The 21,188-nt window shown below is 37.2% G+C and overlaps 1 protein-coding gene across 3 annotated transcripts in view; it reads left to right on the forward strand.

Annotated features, from left to right (window-relative positions):
* Positions 1-21,188, forward strand: part of NUS1 (NUS1 dehydrodolichyl diphosphate synthase subunit) — a 77,071-nt gene that overhangs the window by 20,231 nt on the left and 35,652 nt on the right. For 2 of the 3 annotated variants that reach the window (XM_053591165.1, XM_053591166.1), the window contains exon 4: positions 4,644-4,743. In XM_053591165.1, coding sequence (XP_053447140.1) covers positions 4,644-4,743 — 100 coding nt within the window. Of the gene's footprint in view, positions 1-4,643; positions 4,744-6,972; positions 9,801-21,188 lie in introns of those variants that run through there. The other variant, XM_053591167.1, reaches the window with a different exon arrangement.

The following is a 21,188-nucleotide window of genomic DNA, read 5'->3' on the forward strand; positions in this document are numbered from 1 at the left end:
GGCAGAGTAGTAGACCATTGTGGAGGCCCTATAGTCAGAGATTACTGAGATTCTGCCTGTTTCCTAGGCTCTTTGAGGGCTTAACTACAGTGTAATTAATGAGAATATCCTGAAGGTTGCTGTGGGGCCCACAAGTGGCCTTCAAATAGTCCATAGAAAAATGCTAAAGTGTTAAGCCCAGGCATTGCCTAAATTAACTCATTAATTTAACAGAAGCAAACACTCTGACAAAGCAAACATTGTCACCGCTAAAAGTTCCCTTGTAAGTGTATACAGTCCTCATTACTTCCCCACCAAACCAGTAGCCATGGTCTACTTTCTGACTATACTTTTGCCTTTTCTAGAAAGTTTATATAAAAGGAATTGTATAAGATGTGTAGTTTTTATGTTTTGCTTTGTTGTTTACTCCAGATAATATTTTTGAGGTTTATTTATCTTGAATACATTGGTAGTTCATTAGTTTTTATTGGTGGATAATATTGTTTTTTATGGATACTACACATTTTTGTGTGGACATGTTTTCCTTTCTCTTGGGTAAATATCTAATACTGGAATTGTTATGTTGAGTGGTAAGTAGGTATTTGTAAGAAAACTCTGTAAGACACTGCCACACCTTTTTCCAAGTAGGCCATGTATCTCACATCACTAAAGCAATGCAGAGGGTTGTAGTTTTTCCACATCCTTGCTAAGACATCGTATTGTCAGGTTGTTTTTTAAAAAATTTTAGCCATTCATTATGGTTTTAATTCACATTTTCCTAATGACTAATTATGTTGGGCATTTTTCTGTGCTGATTTGTCATCTACATCTTCTTTGAGCCACAGGTACTGCCTTTTTGTTGTTGTTGTTTTTTGAGACAGAGTTTCACTGTGTCACCCTCCGTAAGGTTCCATGGCGTCGCAGCTCACAGCAACCTCCAATTCTTGGTCTTAAGTGATTCTCTTGCCTCAGCCTCCCAAGTAGCTGGGACTACAGGCACCCGCCACAAACACTGAGCTATTTTTTTGTTGTTGTAGTTGTCATTGTTGTTTAGCAGGTCAGGGCTGGTTCGAACTGGCCAGCCCCACTGAATGTGGCTGGCACCCTAACCACTGAGCTAGGGGCCCAAGCCAGTATTTTCATATAAATTTTCAGATCAGGGTTTTCTTTTCTTTTTTTTTTTTTGAGACAGAGTCTTACTTTTTCGCCCTCAGTAGTTACTGTCGTGTTTTAATTCACAGCAGCCTCAAACTTGGGCACAAGTGATCCTCTTGCCTCAGTTTTTCATTTTTGGTAGAGATGGGGTCTCACTTTTGCTCAGGCTGGTCTGCTCCCGGCCAGATCAGGTTTTTCAATTTCCAAAAAATCCTACTGGGGTTTTTTTTTTGAGACAGAGTCTCACTGTGTTGCCCTGTGTAGAGTGCTGTCGCATCACAGCTCACAGCAACCTTCAACTCTTGGGCTTAAGCGATTCGCTTGCCTCAGCCTCCCAAGTAGCTGGGATTACAGGTGCCTGCCACCTGTAATGCCTGGCTGGGTTTTTTTTGTTGTTGTTGTTGTTTGTTTTTTTGTAGTTGTCGTTGTTTAGCTGGGCCGTGTTCAAACCCTCTGCCCTCAGTGCATGTGGCCTGCATCGTAACGACTGTGCTATGGGCACCGAGCCCCTACTGGGATTTTGATGTGGATTGAGTTGAATCTGTGGATTGAATTGAATGTTTAGCTCATTTAGGGGAGAATTGCCATCCATCTTAATAATATTGAATCTTCCGATCATGAATGTATCTCTCCATTTACTTGGGTCCTAATTTTTCTCAAAAAAAATGTTTTGTAATTTCAGGGTATAGAGTTTCTACTTCTTTTGTTGAATTTATTCCTAAGTATTTTGTTTTTTTCTGATACTATTGTTAATGGAATTATTTTCTTAATTTTATTTTCTGATTGTTGATAGTATTTAGAAAAACACATATACTTGTTTTTAATATCAATTTTGTGTCTTGCAGCCTTGCTATAGTTCACCTAATAGTTCTAATAGTTCTTCTTTAGAGACTTAGGATTTTCTGAATACTAGATCATGTTGTCTGTGAATAAAGGTAACTACTGCTGTCTCTGCTTAGTTTTGTTTTTTCTTTTTTTTTATTAAATCATAGCTATGTACATTAATGCGATCATGGGGTATAATGTGCTGGTTTTATATACACTTTGAAATATTTTCATCAAACTGGTTAACACAGCCTTCATAGCATTTTCTTAGTTACTGTGTTAAGACATTTATGTTCTACATTTAGTAAATTTCACGAGTACCCTTGTAAGATGCACCGTAGGTGTGGTCCCACCAATTATCCTCCCTCCACCCATCCTCCCCTCTCCCCTCCGCTCCCTATCCCCTTTCCCCATATTCTTGGGCTATAATTGAGTTATAGCTTTCATAATGAAAGCTATAAATTAGTTTCATAGTAGGGCTGAGTACATTGGATACTTTTTCTTCCATTCTTGAGATAATTTGCTAAGAAGAATATGTTCCAGCTCTATCCATGTAAACATGAAAGAGGTAAAGTTTCCATCTTTCTTTAATGCTGCATAATATTCCATGGTGTACGTATACCACAATTTATTAATCCATTCGTGGGTCTATGGGCACTTGGGCTTCTTCCTCAGTTTTGTTTTTTATTTTATTTTTTAATCTGCTTAGTAGTCGGCACATGATTTACACGTTTATGCTCAGACACTCAATCTCTATGTGGTATTTGAAAGTGTATTCCAAGTTGCTACCAGTTCTCAAGTCTCCTTGGCTCTTGCTTTTCACTGGGCTTACTTCCTGCCCTGTCTCCTGTGTTTCTTCCCCTTTTGTGTGTACGTGTTTCCTGTCAGCCATGGATGTATGAGGATTCATCTGAGCCCTTGTTTCCAGGATCTCCCTGATAAATTTCTTGCCATTGTATAATATAATAATAGCTGGGGCTGCAACCTCAAGCTGAGAAAGCTGTAGGTTTTCCTCATTCATTCCTTTTTTGAGTTTCCCACTTTTAACTGGCAAGCAGTGGGTTTTTGTCGTGCTCTCTCCCTTCTGTGTACAACTTCTAGTTCCAAATTGAGTTCATATCTTTGGCAGCAGGTGGCAAATCTGCTAGTTTTTGCTGTTAACCCACATGCTACTAAACCTACAGTTCCCTTCAATTGATGGGGGTAGAGGTGTGGTGTTGGAGTAGTCTCAGGCAGGCAGGCAGGCCAGAGACAATTGCCATTCTTACCTGAGCTCTAGCTGATTTTGTTTTTATAAAGAATAATTGTTGGCTTTTGGGCAATATCTAGTTCTCTCTCACTATCTCAAATGATGGTTTTGATCCAATTTGGTACACATTTTTAAAGAGAGAATTTGTTACCCTCTTCATATCACTATTAGAAGCTCCTTCTGGTCATTTTTTACTAAAGAGAATTAATTGCTTTTAGATGATGGGAAGAATATGTGTCGTCTTGCTTAGTTCATTCACTTTACCAACAGAGACTTCCAAAGGATTTTGTTATGGAAATAATTCTTTAGTATTAACTGCTAGACAGGCTTTCCTAATACAGTCTCCTTACTTGACAAATGAAGAAACTGAGCCTTGGCGAGACTATGTGACAAGAAAGTTAGTGACAGCTGAGGATATTAGAAACTCTTACAATCTGAGTCTGTTGGATTATAGTATCTTCTCTTATCCCAGTGGTTCTTTAAACTTGGTTTATAAGGGCTGGGCGCAGTGGCTCATGCCTGTAATCCTAGCAATCTGGGAGGCTGAGGTGGGTGGATCACCTGAGCTCACAAGTTCGAGACCAGCCTGAGCAAGAGTGAGACCCCATCTCTACTAAAAATAGAAAAACTGAGGCAGGAGGAACGCTTGAGCCCAAGAGTTGGAGGTTGCTATGAGCAGTGACTCCACAGCACGCTACTCAGGGTGATGGCTTGAGACTCTTTTTGTTTATAAGTGCTTGAAATATCCCTATCCCTCCCCCCCTCCCCGGCCTCCCCTTGTTACCATATGAGACAAGTATATACATAGAAGAGATAAAAAGTCTCATATGGTAACAAGTATATACATAGAAGAGATAAAAAGTGACCATAGCCTTGTTGAGGCAGGTGCTTGGTCTCCTTCTCCCCTCTGAGGTTGCTCAGGCTCTGGGCAGCACTGAAAATATTTGTACTGTGCAGCTAGGAATTAGTCTTTCTGGGTCCTTACTTGTAAAATGAGGGGCATGGGGGAAGGAAGGAGAATAGATAATTAAGTTCCTTCTCATCTTATATGTTATTTGATTCCATGGCTAGAATCAAACTATTGTGCCCTTAAAGCAGTACCTTTCCCAGGATTCCACGAGAATACTAAATAGGGTTTTGGAAGATGGATGAATTTACGGGATATCTATTGGGTTTAGAGTGGGAATTGGGTTACCCCTTTTTTCTTATCAAGTAATCAATCCACTTTAATGGACTTTTGAAAAAACTTCCACACTCAGAAGAACATGGATATTAAAGTATATGCTGGTAAGTAGGTTGGGGGGGTATGGAGATTCATATAGTAGATGAAGCTTTTAAGAAAAACAGTTAAGCTAGTTGGATTTACCCCATCCTTTTTTTTTTTTTTTTAATAAACAATGAATGTTTAGTTCATGTGTATTTCTTTATTTCCAAGGTTCACATGGTTTCCCTGATCCTGATTTAGTATTGAAGTTTGGTCCTGTGGACAGCACGTTAGGCTATCTTCCCTGGCACATCAGATTGACCGAGATTATGTAAGTAATTATAAGTGTATTGACTTCGTTTCAATTTAGCAAATGTTTCCTGAGCCTAGCACTGTACTAGAGCTAGTAAGAATTCTCAAAGAATTATAATTTTTTCCTCAGATATTTTATAGTATCACTGGTAAAATAAAGGCATACTTAAACACAAGAGGCTATATGGTTGTACAGATGTTGGGTATTGACACTAAATTTTCTTAGGAAATCAGGAGTGAGAAATATTTCTGTAGGGCAGAGTTGTTGATTCTACAGAAGAGGTATACTTGATCTGGGGTACATAAAATGAATAAAATTTTTGTATTTAGAGAAAAGGTGGGAAGGAGAAGAAAAAGAAAACCTGGGGTATGTGCTTTTTGTTTTTTGAGACAGTCTCACTCTGGTGTTACAGCTCACAGCAACTTCAAACTCTTGGGCTCAAGCGATCCTCTTGCCTCAGCCTCCTGAATAGCTGAGACTACAGGCTCCCACCACAGTGTCTGGCTAGTTTTTCTATTTTTAGTAGAGATGGGCTCGCCCTTGCTCAGGGTGGTTTTGAACACCTGAGCTGAAGCAATCTCCTCCTCTTAGCCTCCCAAAGTGGTAGGATTACAGGCTCACACCCAGCTTGGCCTGCGCTTTAAAGACGGTAAAACTTTGTTTGTAAAAACAGTTATTGGGCTCATGGGCTGTATTTGCTGATCTTGGATTTAGAATTAAAGAGAGACTTAGTAGCCTTGAAGTTATTTAAATTCTGGGTCTTAGGAGGAAAATATTACAAATTCTATCTATCATGAGGAGTTACTGGGGATGATTGCAGGCCTTGATTTTACTAATTGTGGTAAGGTTAGAGAAGAACTGAAATGACTCATAAGTTTTTAAATCTAAGCGGCTGGGTTATTATGGTGTTATTGAGAAGAAGCCAGAAAGAAGGGAGTACTGACTTTTGAAGGGAAGATATAAGTGATTTAGAGGCCATAGACTGTTTAGAGGCAAACATTTAGTAGGACAGATGAGGATATATAGTTGGTACGTGGGTGAGAAGTCAAGGCTAAAGATGTATATTTGGGGATTGTCAGTACCCAGAAAGTAGGTAAACCTTTGAGAATGGAGGATCTCTCCATAGTTTATGAGGAGTCTTTTAAGAAATGCTTCAAGCTTGTGGGGACAAGAGGACAAAAAGTGTCAGAGAGGTGGAAGAGGACACATAAGATGTTGGAGCCAGAAAAGACTTAAATCATATGTTCCTCCCTGTAAGGAAAATGGGGAAGAGACATTGTTCAAGGTTATAACAAAGAAGAGTCAGAATTCAGGTCTCCAGACTCTGGGTTTCCTTCCTTAGGGCAGCATGTTTCTCTGATCGGTTTTTTCCAGGGGTTTTCAAGTCATTTCCAGCGCCTTTTAGTGGGCATTTTAGTAAAATGAATAAGACAAGGCTAATTAGAGATTACTAAAAGACGATAAAGAATTGGGAGAAGTAGAGGACTTGTTTCAGAATTTTGGGCAGTTGGAGGAAAGATAAAAAAGCATCGCTACAGAGAACCACAGGGTCCAGTCAGGCAGTTCTTTAATGGCAGATTTGTTCAATCTTCTGTGCGTGTGGTGCACTGAATTTAGAGACTGTGCATGTGACTCTTTTGACCAGGTGTTTGACTGTGATACTATTTAGAATTTCTAAGCATCATTATAAAGTTGTGTAAATTAGAGATTTTTATGGTAATTATTGAAAATTAGTAAGTACTTAAAATACATAAAGGGGAATCTTCTGGTTGTTATGTTCACTCTGTCTTCAAAATACTGTAATTGCTCCCTAGAGAAGTGGTAACAGTGGCGATAAATGTTCATTTATAGTACATCATCACATGGGGGTGCTATGCAGCTCGGCCCAACATTAAGCCTGACTTTCCTGAACCATCTTAAGCAGCACTGGCATTACTCTTAAGAGGAGTTCTTTAAGTGGATTTGATTGAGAGCCGTTATGCGTACATCTCAAGCTTTGTAGACTTATGCTTTAACAGGTTATGAGTCTCTATAACTCACTTCACATTGCTTTTCTCTTCCTGTGAGAAAAAGAGCAGGTGAATTTTTACTTGAATTGCTTCACAATGAGTTTATATAATCTTTTAGTAAAAATGGTTTGGCATACTTGCTTCTGTCCTTAGCCTTTTTGGGTCATTATTCTCTGGTTTCTCTCACCAAATTACAGTGTATATCTAATGGGTTTTTCTTCCCTGTGATTCTTTTCAGCTCTTTGCCTTCCCACCTAAACATCAGTTATGAGGACTTTTTCTCTGCCCTTCGTCAGTATGCAGCCTGTGAACAGCGTGTGGGAAAGTAGTGGATTCTTGGTTGTATAATTTGATTTTAGGCTTTGGAGAAAAGGACCCAAGTGACTCTGATGTTTACAAAGCACCTATGAAACCCGTATATACCTAGTTCATAATCATAATTTATCAACAAACACAAAAAAGTGTCTTACTTGAGAGTGCGTGTGTGCGTGCTTGTGTGTGTGCATGAGTGTATGTATGGAAATGAACTTATAAATGGGGGAAATATTGGAGAAGGAAATATAAAGATGCACAGCCTTGAGCAAATAGCATTGTTTTAGGAGCTGACATTTCATATTTAAAATCTTCAGCCCCAACTACTTCCCTGTTTTTGTGGGGAGAAGAAGGGCTGATTAGAGCTGTTCTGGTTGGTGGGGAACAGGAATAAATTTTGTTCAGTCCTTCTTAGGTACAAAACTTTAATTTTTAAGACTAATATATTGACTTATTAAATGGAAGCATTCTGAGTTTGAGGGGGCTCCTGAGGAATGGAGTTCTGTGTTGCTTATATGTTAAAAGTTTGCTCTCACCTTAAGAGCAGAGGGAATACTTATATTCAGATATCCGTCCATTTTCATATTTTACTTCATTATAGTCAAACAGTGTGACTTGAGAATGTTCTGGTGTCAGTGTTCTGGGTTGTAAAGATCATTTGAAAAAGAACTCTTACTATATTGAAATGCAGAATTTTAGAAATTTAAATATAGAATTAGTAAAAGAAAAAAAAAAAAAAACCCCACAAAAGTGAATAAGATGTAATTTTAAAAGTAAAGGTGGAAAATTTCCAATAAAAGGAAAGGATGTTTTCATTTCCTTTTTTGTTTGGTGGGCAGCATGCTATATAATACCCAAAGTTGCTTTAACAAATATTTTCATTAGCTATTTTTATTTAAAATAAGCATTTGAGGAAAGTTACCATGGCAGCTCTTTTCCTCAAAGTCACCTGTTCCTCTGTGGAATAGCACATTTAGGGCCATGTTAATACCTGGGATTTTTACTGAGTAAATCCTGATGGTTACTTTGCATAAAAGATCATTAAGTGGGGCTGAGGCCTGTGTAGGGAGTAAAATATTACCAAAGTCTATAAAAATAATTTTACATGTTCTCTTTTATGACAGAGAACAGCACTGGTTCTGTTATTTTTTAAATGAATAAATGATTTCTTGGTATGTGTTTAATATTTCTTCCCTCACTGCTGATTCTTGGGGTAGAAACCATTCTTTATATTTTGTAGATTGTTTTCAGAAAACTCTTGTCAGCAAGTGTATGATAGATCTAAAATTACATGTTTAGACTGGAGTAGTTCAAATACCAGGTTTTTCAGAAGTCTGAAAGCAAAGAAGGCTGGATTTGGAAAGCATGTTCTAGAATTGCATGTGAAATTCTGAAGCTATGAAGAGTAAATGTTTCAACTTGGATTATAAAACCCCATTTATGATTTTAAAAATACATTTGAAATAAAAATGATTAAATTTAAGTTTTGGTCTAGTGATATTACTTTGTATTTAATAATCCTTTGTATGTTTTAAAACTTGGCTTTTTTGTTTATGGGGAAGAAAATACTTATGTTTTTTGTTTTTGTTTTTTTTTTTTTGTCTTAATTTATTGCTAAAAGTTTTATGTGAGACATATCTTTATCTGAGAATTTCTGGTTTATGTTTTCCTTGACTGTAATTTATGTTATATTGAGGCTTTTTTTGGTTTAAGTCTGAATTTATACCTTTTATAAACATGATAGGTATGAATGTCTTTTACATTCCAGAATATGTATACTTTAATGAATTAAATTTAATGTGCCCAACTGAAGAGAAGACATTTAATATTTGTTAAAATGAAGTTAGTCAAATTACCCACTAGAATGTAACCCATCACTAAAGGTTTACTATTTGGATTTTTGTACTTTTATTTTTTCCTTTCATTTCGTAAGTGTATACATTAAAAGTACATCTGTAGCCTATGACCTGAATCTCTTGAAGTCCTAAGAAGAGACTCTTAAAACAAATTGCTAAGGGTTTTGTATTCAGATATAGGCATTCCAGAACCTTCTATACATGAGCTCAACTGCTAGTACAGTCTCTACAACTTGAATGCATTGGTGCGCTAGAATTCCTGCCAAAATTATCACAGTTTGTGCATCTCCAGGGCTCCCTTTGACCTCCCAAGAAAGAACTGATAATTTTAAAGAAAAGTGTGTGTCTTAATGTTTATTGAAGAATATTGTCTTTAAATTGTTGTTGTTTTTTTTTTGATACTCCTCAAAATGGAAAAATTACCAGGTTATACCTACTTTCTAGATGGCAGCTTGGAGCATAGCAAGAAACTAGAGGATTTGAATTCCATTCCCAGTTCTCATATTTTGTTTTTTAAAACTGATTGATGACTGTTAAAAAGTTTAAAATCTGGTTTTAATGTGAATAGCAGGTATATTGTAGCTAAGGCTGAAGGATGCCATTTTTTACGAGGAAGGTGTACCAATATGAATGAACAGTGCCAAACACACTGTGCTTATCTACAGTTTAATCTTTGAATGTATGTTACTTGATTAGCTAGCCCCTCCTTCAGTGTGACGGTACCACGCAGAGTCAATCGGATCCTTGTGATGTTTTGTATGGACTTTGGCAACATGTAAATAATATGTAAAGCAAGTTTTTATGATTAAGGAATCAAATTTATTGAATTTTATTAAAAGTTGAAACTTAACATGTATGAACAAAAACCAATAAAAGAATATACTCTTTTCATGGACTATACTATGTGAATGCCACATTTATCCTGAACCTTTAGGGGTTGTAAAAACGTAATGAGAAACATATGACCTGATAGTAATACTATATTTTTTAGATGGTTTGTTGATTGAAATAGATTCTCATTTTACCAGGTTAAACCTATTTAAAATCTTAGAATGTTTCTTTCTTTTCGTTGGATGGTAGATAAAATTTAGCTTTACCATTGCCGGAATTGTCAAAATTCCACAATAATTAAAATAAACTTGCCAAATTAAAAACATTTATGTTTACCCTTTCAAAAAGGAATTTGATAGGAAATTAAAAGGTAAGAGCTGTAGTTTGTCTCACACTGCATAGAGTATTCACCACATAACTTGAAGATCTAATCATAAGACAGTTGGATTTTTATGCATAGTTTTCATCTAAAATCAGATTTACCAAGTTACCACATTTTAACTCTGGTTAAGGGAAAATGTTTCGGACAAAAATTAGTATAGTAAAAATTCAGGATAGTTTGAAATAAAATCCAGGTAACAAGATTAATGTTAGCAGTCGCCCAACAATCTGGCTAATTAGGGTATAAACTGTGATCAAATTGATAGGAAAAACTAGTGAAAAATAATTTGCTTACAATTTTAAAAATGTACAATTCATTATAGAAAAAAATTTCAAGCATTCAGAGAAGCAAAAATAAAGCAAAAGTAAAATCATTGATTACATTTTAGTGATAATCCTCCTAGAATTTTTTGTACTAGTATTTTGAAAAAATGTATCCTACTGTAACAATTTAATAAAGAGATTCTTTTTAAACTATAAACTAGACATTGAGAGTCTTGCATTCTGTTTTGTATTTGCTTATTGTGTCTGGATTTAAACAATTGCATTAACACATGAAAATGTTTAGAAAAAAGTATAGTCCACTTTCAGTTAACGCTTAATGTTTAATGTGGGTCCAAATCCTTTTTATATAATTTTATGCTCATCTCTGCTGTTCATCTTACAGTGATTCAGGGACTATAAATTAATTTTAGCAATCATATTTAGACAATTGCTAAAAGCAAAAAAACATACTCCCAGATCAGACTTTTTAGAATGAGTACTGTGAACCATGTTTATATTCCTCTTAATTTCTGTTAAGAAAAATTCAGACTAAATGCAAAACAATGTAGTTGTATACTTGTATAGAGTATCTAATATTTCCATACTGCTGAAGACTCATTTCAATTGCTGTATCTTACGGATTTGGATCTGTGAACACTTATTTTAGCATGTATTTCACAATGTCAATTATCAGTAACAGCTGTACATAACCGTCCTTCAATTTCTTATTTTTTACATGTAATGGCAAAGTTGGTAGGTAATGATAATAGTAACCATTTTCTCCAGAGTAACCTCTGTTTTAGTTAGATTTCAGACAATTAGAAAATGATGAGATGTTGAGAAAAATGTGGCAGCTACTTACACAGAGATGTTTGAGATACCAGTTGGCTAATGCAGTGGTTCTCAATTGGAGCAATACCCCCCCCCCACACACACACACACAAAGGGCCCTATACCAGTGGACATTTGACAATGTCTCGAAACATTTTTGTCAACTCGGTACAAGGAGGAATACTACTGATGACCAATGGGAAGAGGCCAAGGATGCTAAACATGCTGCATTGCACAGAACAGTCCTTGCAGCAGAGAATTATCCCACTCAGATGTCAGTAGTGCCAAGGCTCAGAATCTTTGGTGTGATTTCTGTAGCTTTGTGGTGTGGCGATGCTAGATGTTGCCTAAATACCGTGTAGTGTAATTTTAAAAGACGAATCAAGTTTGTTTAGATTTCAATCTGTAGATCCTAGTGTAGAGATGAAACATTCTTATATATGCATGTTTTAATTACATGGAATGATGTACTAACTTTTTTCCACTCGTGGATTTTATTCATTATATTTACGTTTATCTCACATTTTGCATCTACCGGTTTTCTGAAGTCTGTTGTCTTAAGTTTATTTGAAAGAAAATAATGGGGTTTTTTTAGACATTATATACATGTTTGACCCATGTATATAATTTTATAAGAAATGCTGTTTCAGATTTCCCATTATAGAAACATTAAATTAGCAGCTTCTGTCATTCATCCTGTAGTTTAATCACTTGCATTGTTCTTAAAAAGGATCTTTAAAATGTTTGTTTATAACACATCCTGTGCTTATTTTTCCGGTCACATGTCCAAGAATAAGGACTAAAGTATTATTAAACTTCTTTGCCTCTTGTTCTTAAATAATTCGTCTTCAGCTTTCTCAAAGTCATTGATTGAGGCAGTTCTACAATAACGTGATTTCTTCTTATATAACTGCAGTTCAAATGAGTAGAGTGTGCTTTATAAAGAGATTGTTCTTGGCCTAGAGAAGGACAACTTTTCTGAGGGCTTATTATAGAGAAATAAACCTGCATTTGTTGAGGTACATGTGGGGTATAAATGTGTGTGAGAAAGTAGTCCTGATAATTTTGTTACTGACTTTAGTGTGTTCAGTGCAACACCAAACATAAAGCATTCAGGAGATTAACGGGAGTGCACAGAAATTCTCAAGGCAAACAATTTCATTAAGAAAGGCCTAATAACTAGAATCTGCAAAGAACTCAAGCAAATCAGCAAGAGAAAAAAAGACATCAACAGAAGCTTTTCAAAATAAGACAAATGGCGTTCAGCTTTTTATTTTTTAAAAACCTTTAAATGATTTTATTTTTTTCTTATTTTTTATTAAATCATAACTTTGTACATTGATGCATTTATGGGGTTCAGGGTACTGCTTCAGTATACAATGTGAAATGTTTAAATTGAACTAAGTAACACATCCATCACAATTATTTCTTAATAGTTTTGAAATGTACCACTGCATCATGCACATTAGGTGAGGTCCCCCCAAAGACCCTCTCCAACCTTTCTAATTCCTTCAGTTATATATGGCTTCCCTCCTTTTCCCTTCACTATTAAATATTCTAAAAACCTTTACTACTGCCAACATACTTTTTTCTTCAAAATTCCTGATCCTCTCCATTTTCCTGTATCATTTATCACTTAACATATATTTACTTAATTATTTAGCTTTTTTTTTTAATAGCCTGCCTTCCATTAGATCATAAGCTCAATCAGGGTGTTCGGGATAGGAATTTGAAAACAAAACTTTATATATTTTGATTGCATAAAACTTGTATATGTTGTGTTTGGTATGTGTATACATGTGGGATGGCTAAATGGAGTAATTGACATTCATTACCTCACATACTTTTGTGTGGTTAAGAATACTTAAAATCTCTCATATTTTTATTTTGGAATGTTATGGGGGATACCAATGTTTTTGGTTTCATGAATTGCTTTTGTACAGTTCAAGTAGAAGTTGTAAGTGCCAGTCACCTGGATAGTGTGCATTGTATCCATTAGGTATCAATTTATCTCCTCTCTAACCCCCTTCCCCTTGCTTTCCATTGGGCTTCCCTATCATATGTGTACATGGGTTGATCGGTTAGTTCCAATTTAATAGTAGGTACATGTAGTGTTTTGTTTTTCCATTCTTGGAATACTTGGAAGTCTCCATTTCATCCAGATTGTTGCTAAAGGTATTAATTCATTTTTTAATTAATCCATTCATGTGTGATGGGCACTAGGGTTGTTTCACATCTTTGTGATTGTGAATTGTGCTGCTAGAAACATTGAATACATGTGTCTTTTTTGTAAAATGGCTTTTTCCTTTGGGTAAATACCCATCAGTGGGATCACCGGGTGAAATGGTAGGTCTACTTGTAGTTCTTTGAGGTATCTTCTTAGTACTTTCCATATTGGCTGTACTAGTTTGCAGTCCCATCAGCGGTGTATATGTGTTCCCTTTCTCCCCATCCACACCACCATTTGTGTTAGGACTTTTTGATAAAAGATATTCTCACTGGATTAGGTGATTATCTCATTGTGATTTTGATTTGCATGTCTGTGACGATTAGAGACATTGAGCATTTTTTCATGTGTTTATTGGCCATTAGTCTCTATTCTTTTGAAAAGTTTATATCTTATCTCCATTTTTTTTTTTTTTTTTTTTTTGCAGTTTTTGGCTGGGGCTGGGTTTGAACCCACCATCTCCGGCATATGGGGCCAGCGCCCTACTCCTTTGAGCCACAGGCACCGCCCTTCTCCATGTTTTTTAATGGGGCTGATTTTTTTCTTGGTGATTTGATGGAGCTCTTTGTAGATTCTGATTATTAGCCCCTCCTTGGATGTATAGCATGCAAACATTTTCTTCCATTCGGTAGGTTGTCTATTCACACTATGATTGTTTCCTTGGCTATACAGAAACTTTTTAATTTAATCATGTCTCATATTAATTTTTGTTGTTTCTGTAATTGCCTTTGGGGTCTTTTTCATAAATTATTTGCCTTGGCCATGTCTATAAGAGTTTTCCCTATGTTTTCTTCTTCTAGTTTCATGCGTTAGGTTTAAGTCTGCTATCCGCTGTGAATTAATTTGGGGGAGTGGTGAGAAGTGTGGATCTCCCAGGAGTCTGTTGAGTTTCTAGTACCTAGATGTTTAGGTTTCTAGCAGCCCTGGGAAGTTCTCCTAAGTAGGTGTATTCTCCAACCTTGTGTATTTTCTTATTCACCCTCAGGGATGCCTGTGACTCTTATATTAGGCCTCTTCACATAATCCCATTTTTCTTCTAGGTTTTGTTTCTTCCTTTTCTTTCTCTTTGATTGGTTTGTTTAATTCAAGCTCTGAGATTCTTTCTTCTTCCTGAACCAGCTTATTTTAAGCCTTTTCACTATGTTTTGTATTTCCTTGTGTGAATTTTTCACTTCCAGAAATTCTGCTGGACTTTTTAAAATAATTTGATTTCTTTAGTGAACTTTTCATTTATTTCCTGCATTGTTCTTGTGGTTTCTTTGTGGTGAGTTTCCATTTTCTTTTGAATTTCATTGACCTTTCTTATGGTTCATATTCAAAATTCTTCGTAAGTCATTACAATATTCTTATTTTGGTTGGTTTCCGTTGGTTCAGGGTTATTGTTTTCTTTTGGGGGTGTCTTTTTGCTCTGATTTTTCATGTTTCTTGAGTTTTTTGCTGATTCCTTCTCATCTGGGCTCTGGATTAGGACCTGGGGATGCTAGCTAGCCCTGGCTTGTGGACCTTTCTCCAAGTCTCTGAAGATCAGTCTCTGACATTGCCAGGAGAGGAGTGCTGGTCTTGAGTTGATAGGCCTCTTCGGTTACCTCTGAGCTTCCGTATTCACCTCTTCCAAACAGAATGTAATGAGTTATGTCCCCCTTAATATCTTGAGTTGGTGGGGGATACTTGTTTTGATGTTGTTTTGAAACAGAGCCTCATTCTGTTGCCCTGGACAGAGTACCCTGGTGTTGCAGCTCACAGCAACCTCAAACTATTGGGCTCAAGAGATCCTCTTGCCTCAGTTTCCTGAGTAGCTGAGACTACAGGCACCCAGCATGATGCCCAGCTAGATTTTCTGAATTTGGTAGAGATGTGGTCTTGCTTTTGCTCTGGCTGCTCTGGAACTCCTGAGCTCAGGTCGTCTAGCTGCCTCTGTCTCCCAGAGTGCTAGGATTACAGGCGTGAGCCACACTCCCGCTGAGTATTAAACAGCCACTTGTTATTTGTTGATTTGGAAAGCTCTGTGGTGTTATTCCTGCTGTCATTGATTCATTGATTCAAGTTGGTGTGAAGAGTGGGCTGCTGAAATGTTCTTTAGTGCTTGTGGTAAGCTCTGGCCCTCCAGATGGGGCTCATGAATGCCCTAAACTTTGGGGCTCTTGATGGCCCTGCTCTCCATGGCAGGCTTGGCTGGGAACATGTGTCCACTGTAGAGAAGCAGCCACCTGAGAGCTCCTCAATTTAGAGTACTCTCCTGCTTGCAGTGTGGGAAGGGGTAGGTTGCTACCAGCTGGCCCCAGTGTCAACCATGAATAGAGGGAATATAGCCATGACTAGAGGGAATATAGAAGAGGAGGCACGAGGTGTGAGAAGCAGCACTGTGATCTCTGTGGGCTGCCCCTCGTGGATGCCCAAACTCCCGGGGCTTACTGCTTCACCTCACTATTCTATTTAGTCATCACACCTGGGCTTGTGGATGGTGGTAGCGCCTTCAGTGTAACCGGTGTCTGCTAATCACTGAAGGCACTTAGGTAGAGGAGGGGAAAAACCCCTTACCTTTCACTGGATTCTGAGCCTTTCTGGGTTTGGTCCCTGCTGAAAACTTCTATCTTCTTTGTCAGCTTCCATAGTTTTTCTCATTGTGGTCCCCAGATGTCTCTGTTGTCCCTGCAATCCACACCTGAGCTGCACCTGCTCTCTGCCCTCCTCAGTCCAATATTCTACTTTCCAGCCAGAACTTTTTGATAAGTGATGTTTCTAATTGGCCATCTTGCCTCCTATCTCTTACCTCCAACCTGTTGAAGAGGGGTACATTCAGAGATTTTCCTTTTTTTTTTCGTTGTTAAATCATAGCTGTGTACATTAGTGCAATCAAGGGGTACAATGTGTGGGTTTCATATACAATCTGAAATATTCTCATCAAACTGTTCGACATAGCCTTCATGGCATTTTCTTAGTTACTGTATGTAGGCATTTGTATTCTGCATTTAGTAAGATTCGCCTGTACCCATTCTAAAATGCACCGTAGATGTGGCTCCACCCATTACCCTCCCTCCACCAAAACCTCCCAACTCCCTTCCCCTTCCTTGGCCCTTTCCCCATAGTCTTGTGCTATAGTTGGGTTATAGCCTTCATGTGAAAGCTATAATTTAGCTTCATAGCAGAGCTGAGTACAAAGGATACTTTTTCTTCCATTCCTGAGATACTTTGCTAAGAAGAATATGTTCCAGCTCCATCCATGTAAACATGAAAGAGGTAAAGTCTCCATCTTTCTTTAAGGCTGCATAATATTCCATGGTATACATGTACCACAATCTGCTAGTCCATTCATGGGTCTATAGTAATAATGCCTGTATCAAGGTGTCCACTTCTCCCTAAGACACAGGAGCAAGTGATGTGTACTTGTCTGGGCTCCAGTTTCAGCAGTGCTGTTATATCCAAAGATGAGTAGTAAATAATATCTGTTCCCTGCTTGAATACCTTCCAGAATTTTGGATAGTACACATCTATAATTGTGATATTTAAATTTTTAATGGATTAATTTTAAGTAACATTGACATTCTAACTTTGTGCGTTCATACATAATGAAGCTTGCCTTCATCAGAAAAAAAAGTTCCTTTTTTCTGTGAATATGCATGCCTTCTGCATGTTTTTCTTTTGCTTTCCAGTATATATTTTCATCATTTATATGAGCTAGCACTGGGCATTTTATTCTGAAAGAAGGATATTTGGATTGTTGGATTTCTAAGTTGCATGACTAAGTAATGTGAAACCAATATTTAAACAACTACACACCCACATGAGAGAAAAACACAATGAAATTCAAGTGGGGGGAAGGGAGGAAGAAAAGGGAAGGGAGCAGAAGGGCAGGGCAGTGGTAAGCTCTCACCCAATGTGCAGAATGTAAGGGGGTACAGCACACCCCCATTGAAGGGCTCAGCTTCATCTTGAACTTTACCTAATAAATGCAAACAATATAACCCAATCATTTGTCCCCTCCTATTAATCTGAAATAAAATGAAAAAAAGAAAGCATGTGTTTCCTGCTGGTGTTATGGGGCTGGGGGAAACCTGGCCCTAGCCTGCCTGGTAGCTCAGGCTTTGTGGCTAAGGTGCATGTTTATTGGGGAGGAGTGTTGAGTAACCTGGGGCCTGCTTCCAAGTGATATTGGAAGACAATAATAACAGGATTCACCTGGTTGCAGGTTGACAAGGAATAATTGCCTTAAGTAATACTAAGGCACAGCCTGTTTCCATGGAATTTTACAAGTTTCAACTCCTCCCTCTGTGAGAAACTGCCTTAAGCAAATTAATACTAAACTCTAAATTTCCATTATAGAAAGATGGTTATGTTATTGATTACATTTAATCTCAGAAGGCAATGTATATTTATAAAATCCCTTAAATATTTGACATGGTTTTCATTTGATAGGTCAACATACCATGATTTGAATCTGGTCAATTGTAAGAAAGTTACTTTTGATTGTGTTATTTACATTCGGATGTTACTATGGGAAAAGAGAAATATACAAATTCAGGAAGTAAGTGGCTTATATATGAAACTATTTCCCTTTAAGGGAAAACAGATTAGTGCAAATAATTTTTAGTATATAATATGTCTCTGTAAAGTTGTTCTATCTAGTTTTTATTGTACTTCAATTTCCCTAAGAAATGGCAGCATGAGTATTTTTGATCTATTGTTAAACTGTAAACTGATTCAGAAATGAAAAAGAGAAATAAACTTTGGTTGGGGTATGAGACAGTTAGATGCTTAATTTTTTTTCATGTATTTGAAAGTAAAATATGAATAACTAAAAGAAGAAACCTTAATAATTCTCTTTATGTTCTATTTTGTACTTCCTATGTTTTCAATAATTTATATTACTTATATAAAAAAATACTTGTATAATAAATTTATATCCAAAAATCCAGGGTTCTATACTTCACACATATGATATACATTTCATTTTACCTACAGAATGTTTACATATTTTTAAAATTTTAAAATATTCTGTGAGTTTTCTATTTTTATTTGATGAATATTAAAAGGTCAAAGGCATTTTCATTGGCATTTTCTTTAGGCCTTTTTTTATTGCACCATCTTTCACTCCCATAATAATGACATGCTTCCGGTGGATGCTTGATGAATGGTAAGTAAATAAATGGCCACAATACATCTTCTCAGAGGCAACTTTAATTCCTGTTTGAATGTGCTTACTGGAATCAAATTTGTGATCTAATAGAGAGTATCAATACTGTGCAACTCAGCATGACCTAGTGTGATGGTTAATTTTATGTGTCAACTTGACTGGGCCAAGGGATACCCAGATATTTGGTCAAATGTTCTGGATGTGTCTGTGAGCACATTTTTGGAAAAGATTAACATCAAAATGCTGGCTGTGCACTCTCCAAACTTTCCCTCCTGTTTGGGATAATACACCACTGGAATAGTCTTGATGGAAGACAGGTTACTACTCCTAACTGTAGTAGCCAAAATGGGTGTATCTTCCCTCTCCTTCTCTCCTAGGTTTCAGGATTTGGGATCTCCCTGGGAGTAAGGCTTAGTTAATTAAACCTTCCTACCCAGAACATTGTACCTGTAGTGACAGCAGGGGCAGCTGTTCCCCTCCAAAGCTTCTTGCTTCTTCCCTTCAATACTGCCTTTGGTGTGGGCTCACATTCAAAGTTTGGTCTGCTAGCATCCCACCAGTGATGTGAACTCTCAATAGCTTTCCTATAAATTCTCTCTATACTTGAAAGAACCAGTGTTGGTTTCTCTTACTTTCAATTTAAATATTTTTAAAAGATATTATGTAATGGTTCTTTTTAGTACCTTAGTACTTATCTTGATTCTTAATATTTTCTTAGCAGTTCAGGCTTTATTAATTAAATGGGATTTCTGACTCAGAGACAATGAAAGTAAGCCATCATATGCAGTATTAAGCTTAGCAGTGTTGATTATCTTTTCAAACCATACCAAATTATATAAAGTAATTGAAACATGTAAGCAGGCCTTTTTTTTTTTTCAAGTTAGCTAGTGTCTTTTGCACCATCATATCATCCAAAGTAACTGGAATTCTGCCTGATACTCAACATAACATAAAATGATAAGGTGCTTTTGTTGAATAAGTGAATGGATAATATGGGGCACATAGGAATTACATGATAGAAAAACTTATTATTGAGAGCTCACTTCATGCCAGTCATTATTTTAAATATTTTACATACTTATTTAATCCTCATAATAATCTTATAATGAAGGCACCATTAAAATTATTATTTTGCAGGTAAGGGAATGAAGGCAATGACAAAAGAAAAAAAAAAAAGGCAGCTAGTGCTTACAACTTCAACTATGGTTAGTAAGTCAGTCAGTTCTGGAAGACTTTTTGGCTTCTTAAGAGCAGCCAGGTCCAGACAACTCAGCCACTGCAAGCTTCATGTGTCTTTCATTTGCCGCTGAAGTGTGGGTCTCAAAATAGCACCACATACAGATGGTACAGCTGGCCTAGCAGATGTAGATTGGAGCCATTTGCAGAATTTCACAGACGAAGCTACAGCTTAATTTGTTTCAGGTATATAAAAGTAATAGTAGTGCGCTATCTTAATGTATAATCTTTTTTTAAAGAACACCTTCCTCATCTAGAAAATCATTTGGGACCACTTAAAGCAATCGCAATTTTATAACCTCAGCTGAAAAGCATAAGGAGAATCCCAATACAGAAGTGTAGGCTAAAAGTAACTTTTAAAGAAGTCACTATGCCTTAGCTTTCATCAAACTGGCAGAAACAGCTTTTAAGGCTGTTCTAGTGCCCTACTCTGACCCAGCGATATTATCCCTCATTAGAATAGTGGGCTAAAGGCATCATATGGGTGAAGCAGGTCATCTGCAGCACAGTTCTATGCTTCTGGCGTCCTCGTGTTTCCTCAGCATGATGCATCTGCCTCCATCTCCTCTGCTCTTTCTCATTTTGTCTCCTACCTGTTTCTCCTGGCCCTAGCTTCCCTCTAGAGCTTATTAGGTGTCTTTCAGTGATCTAATGCTATATAATAGAGTACCCCCAAATTTACTGGCTTAAACAACAATTCTTTTATTATTTCTTACTATTCTGTGAGTTGGAATCATATTAAGGAGAATCATATTCTTTTCCTTAGATGGGGAACAGCAGAGATGACTCCTGTCTTCTCTGCTCCACATCACGTCTGCCAGAGCTTGAATGTCCATGACAGTTTCCTTACTTTCATGTCTGCTGCCTCCACTAGGGAGTCTCCTATGGTGGGAGCTGTTCTAGTGACTCTGCTGGGGTCATTGCTCTTCCTGTTGTTTGGATTCTTCCATTCCTCTCCATGTCACTCATGACATCTCCCTCCCCAGATGGTGTCTCCCCAAGGCCTCTACATGTGGTGTCTCCAACAGGGCAGCCAGATGTCTTGGTTGGCAGCTCAGGGCTTTCAAGAGTGCAAAAGCAGAAGCTGCCATGGCTGCTTCTATTCTATTGGTCAAAATTGGCCACGGGGCCAGCTCAGATTCAAGAGGAGGAGATCACACAGGACTTCTTTGGGAGTCACCAAAGAACCAGGGCGCCACATAGTGTAATGACAGCATCTCAACAGTGTCTGAACACAGACACTGTGTATGCACATGCTGGACATTTGATGAAAGCATTTTCTCCATCCTTCTTTATTTCAGTCACTTATACACAGATGTAAAAATAATGATCTCACACACCATTTTTGTCATGCTATTATTGCTTTGGGTTGAGTCAGTTTTGTA

The sequence above is a fragment of the Nycticebus coucang genome, chromosome 5, assembly GCF_027406575.1.
Source record: "Nycticebus coucang isolate mNycCou1 chromosome 5, mNycCou1.pri, whole genome shotgun sequence".
Classification (NCBI taxonomy): Eukaryota; Metazoa; Chordata; class Mammalia; order Primates; family Lorisidae; genus Nycticebus; species Nycticebus coucang.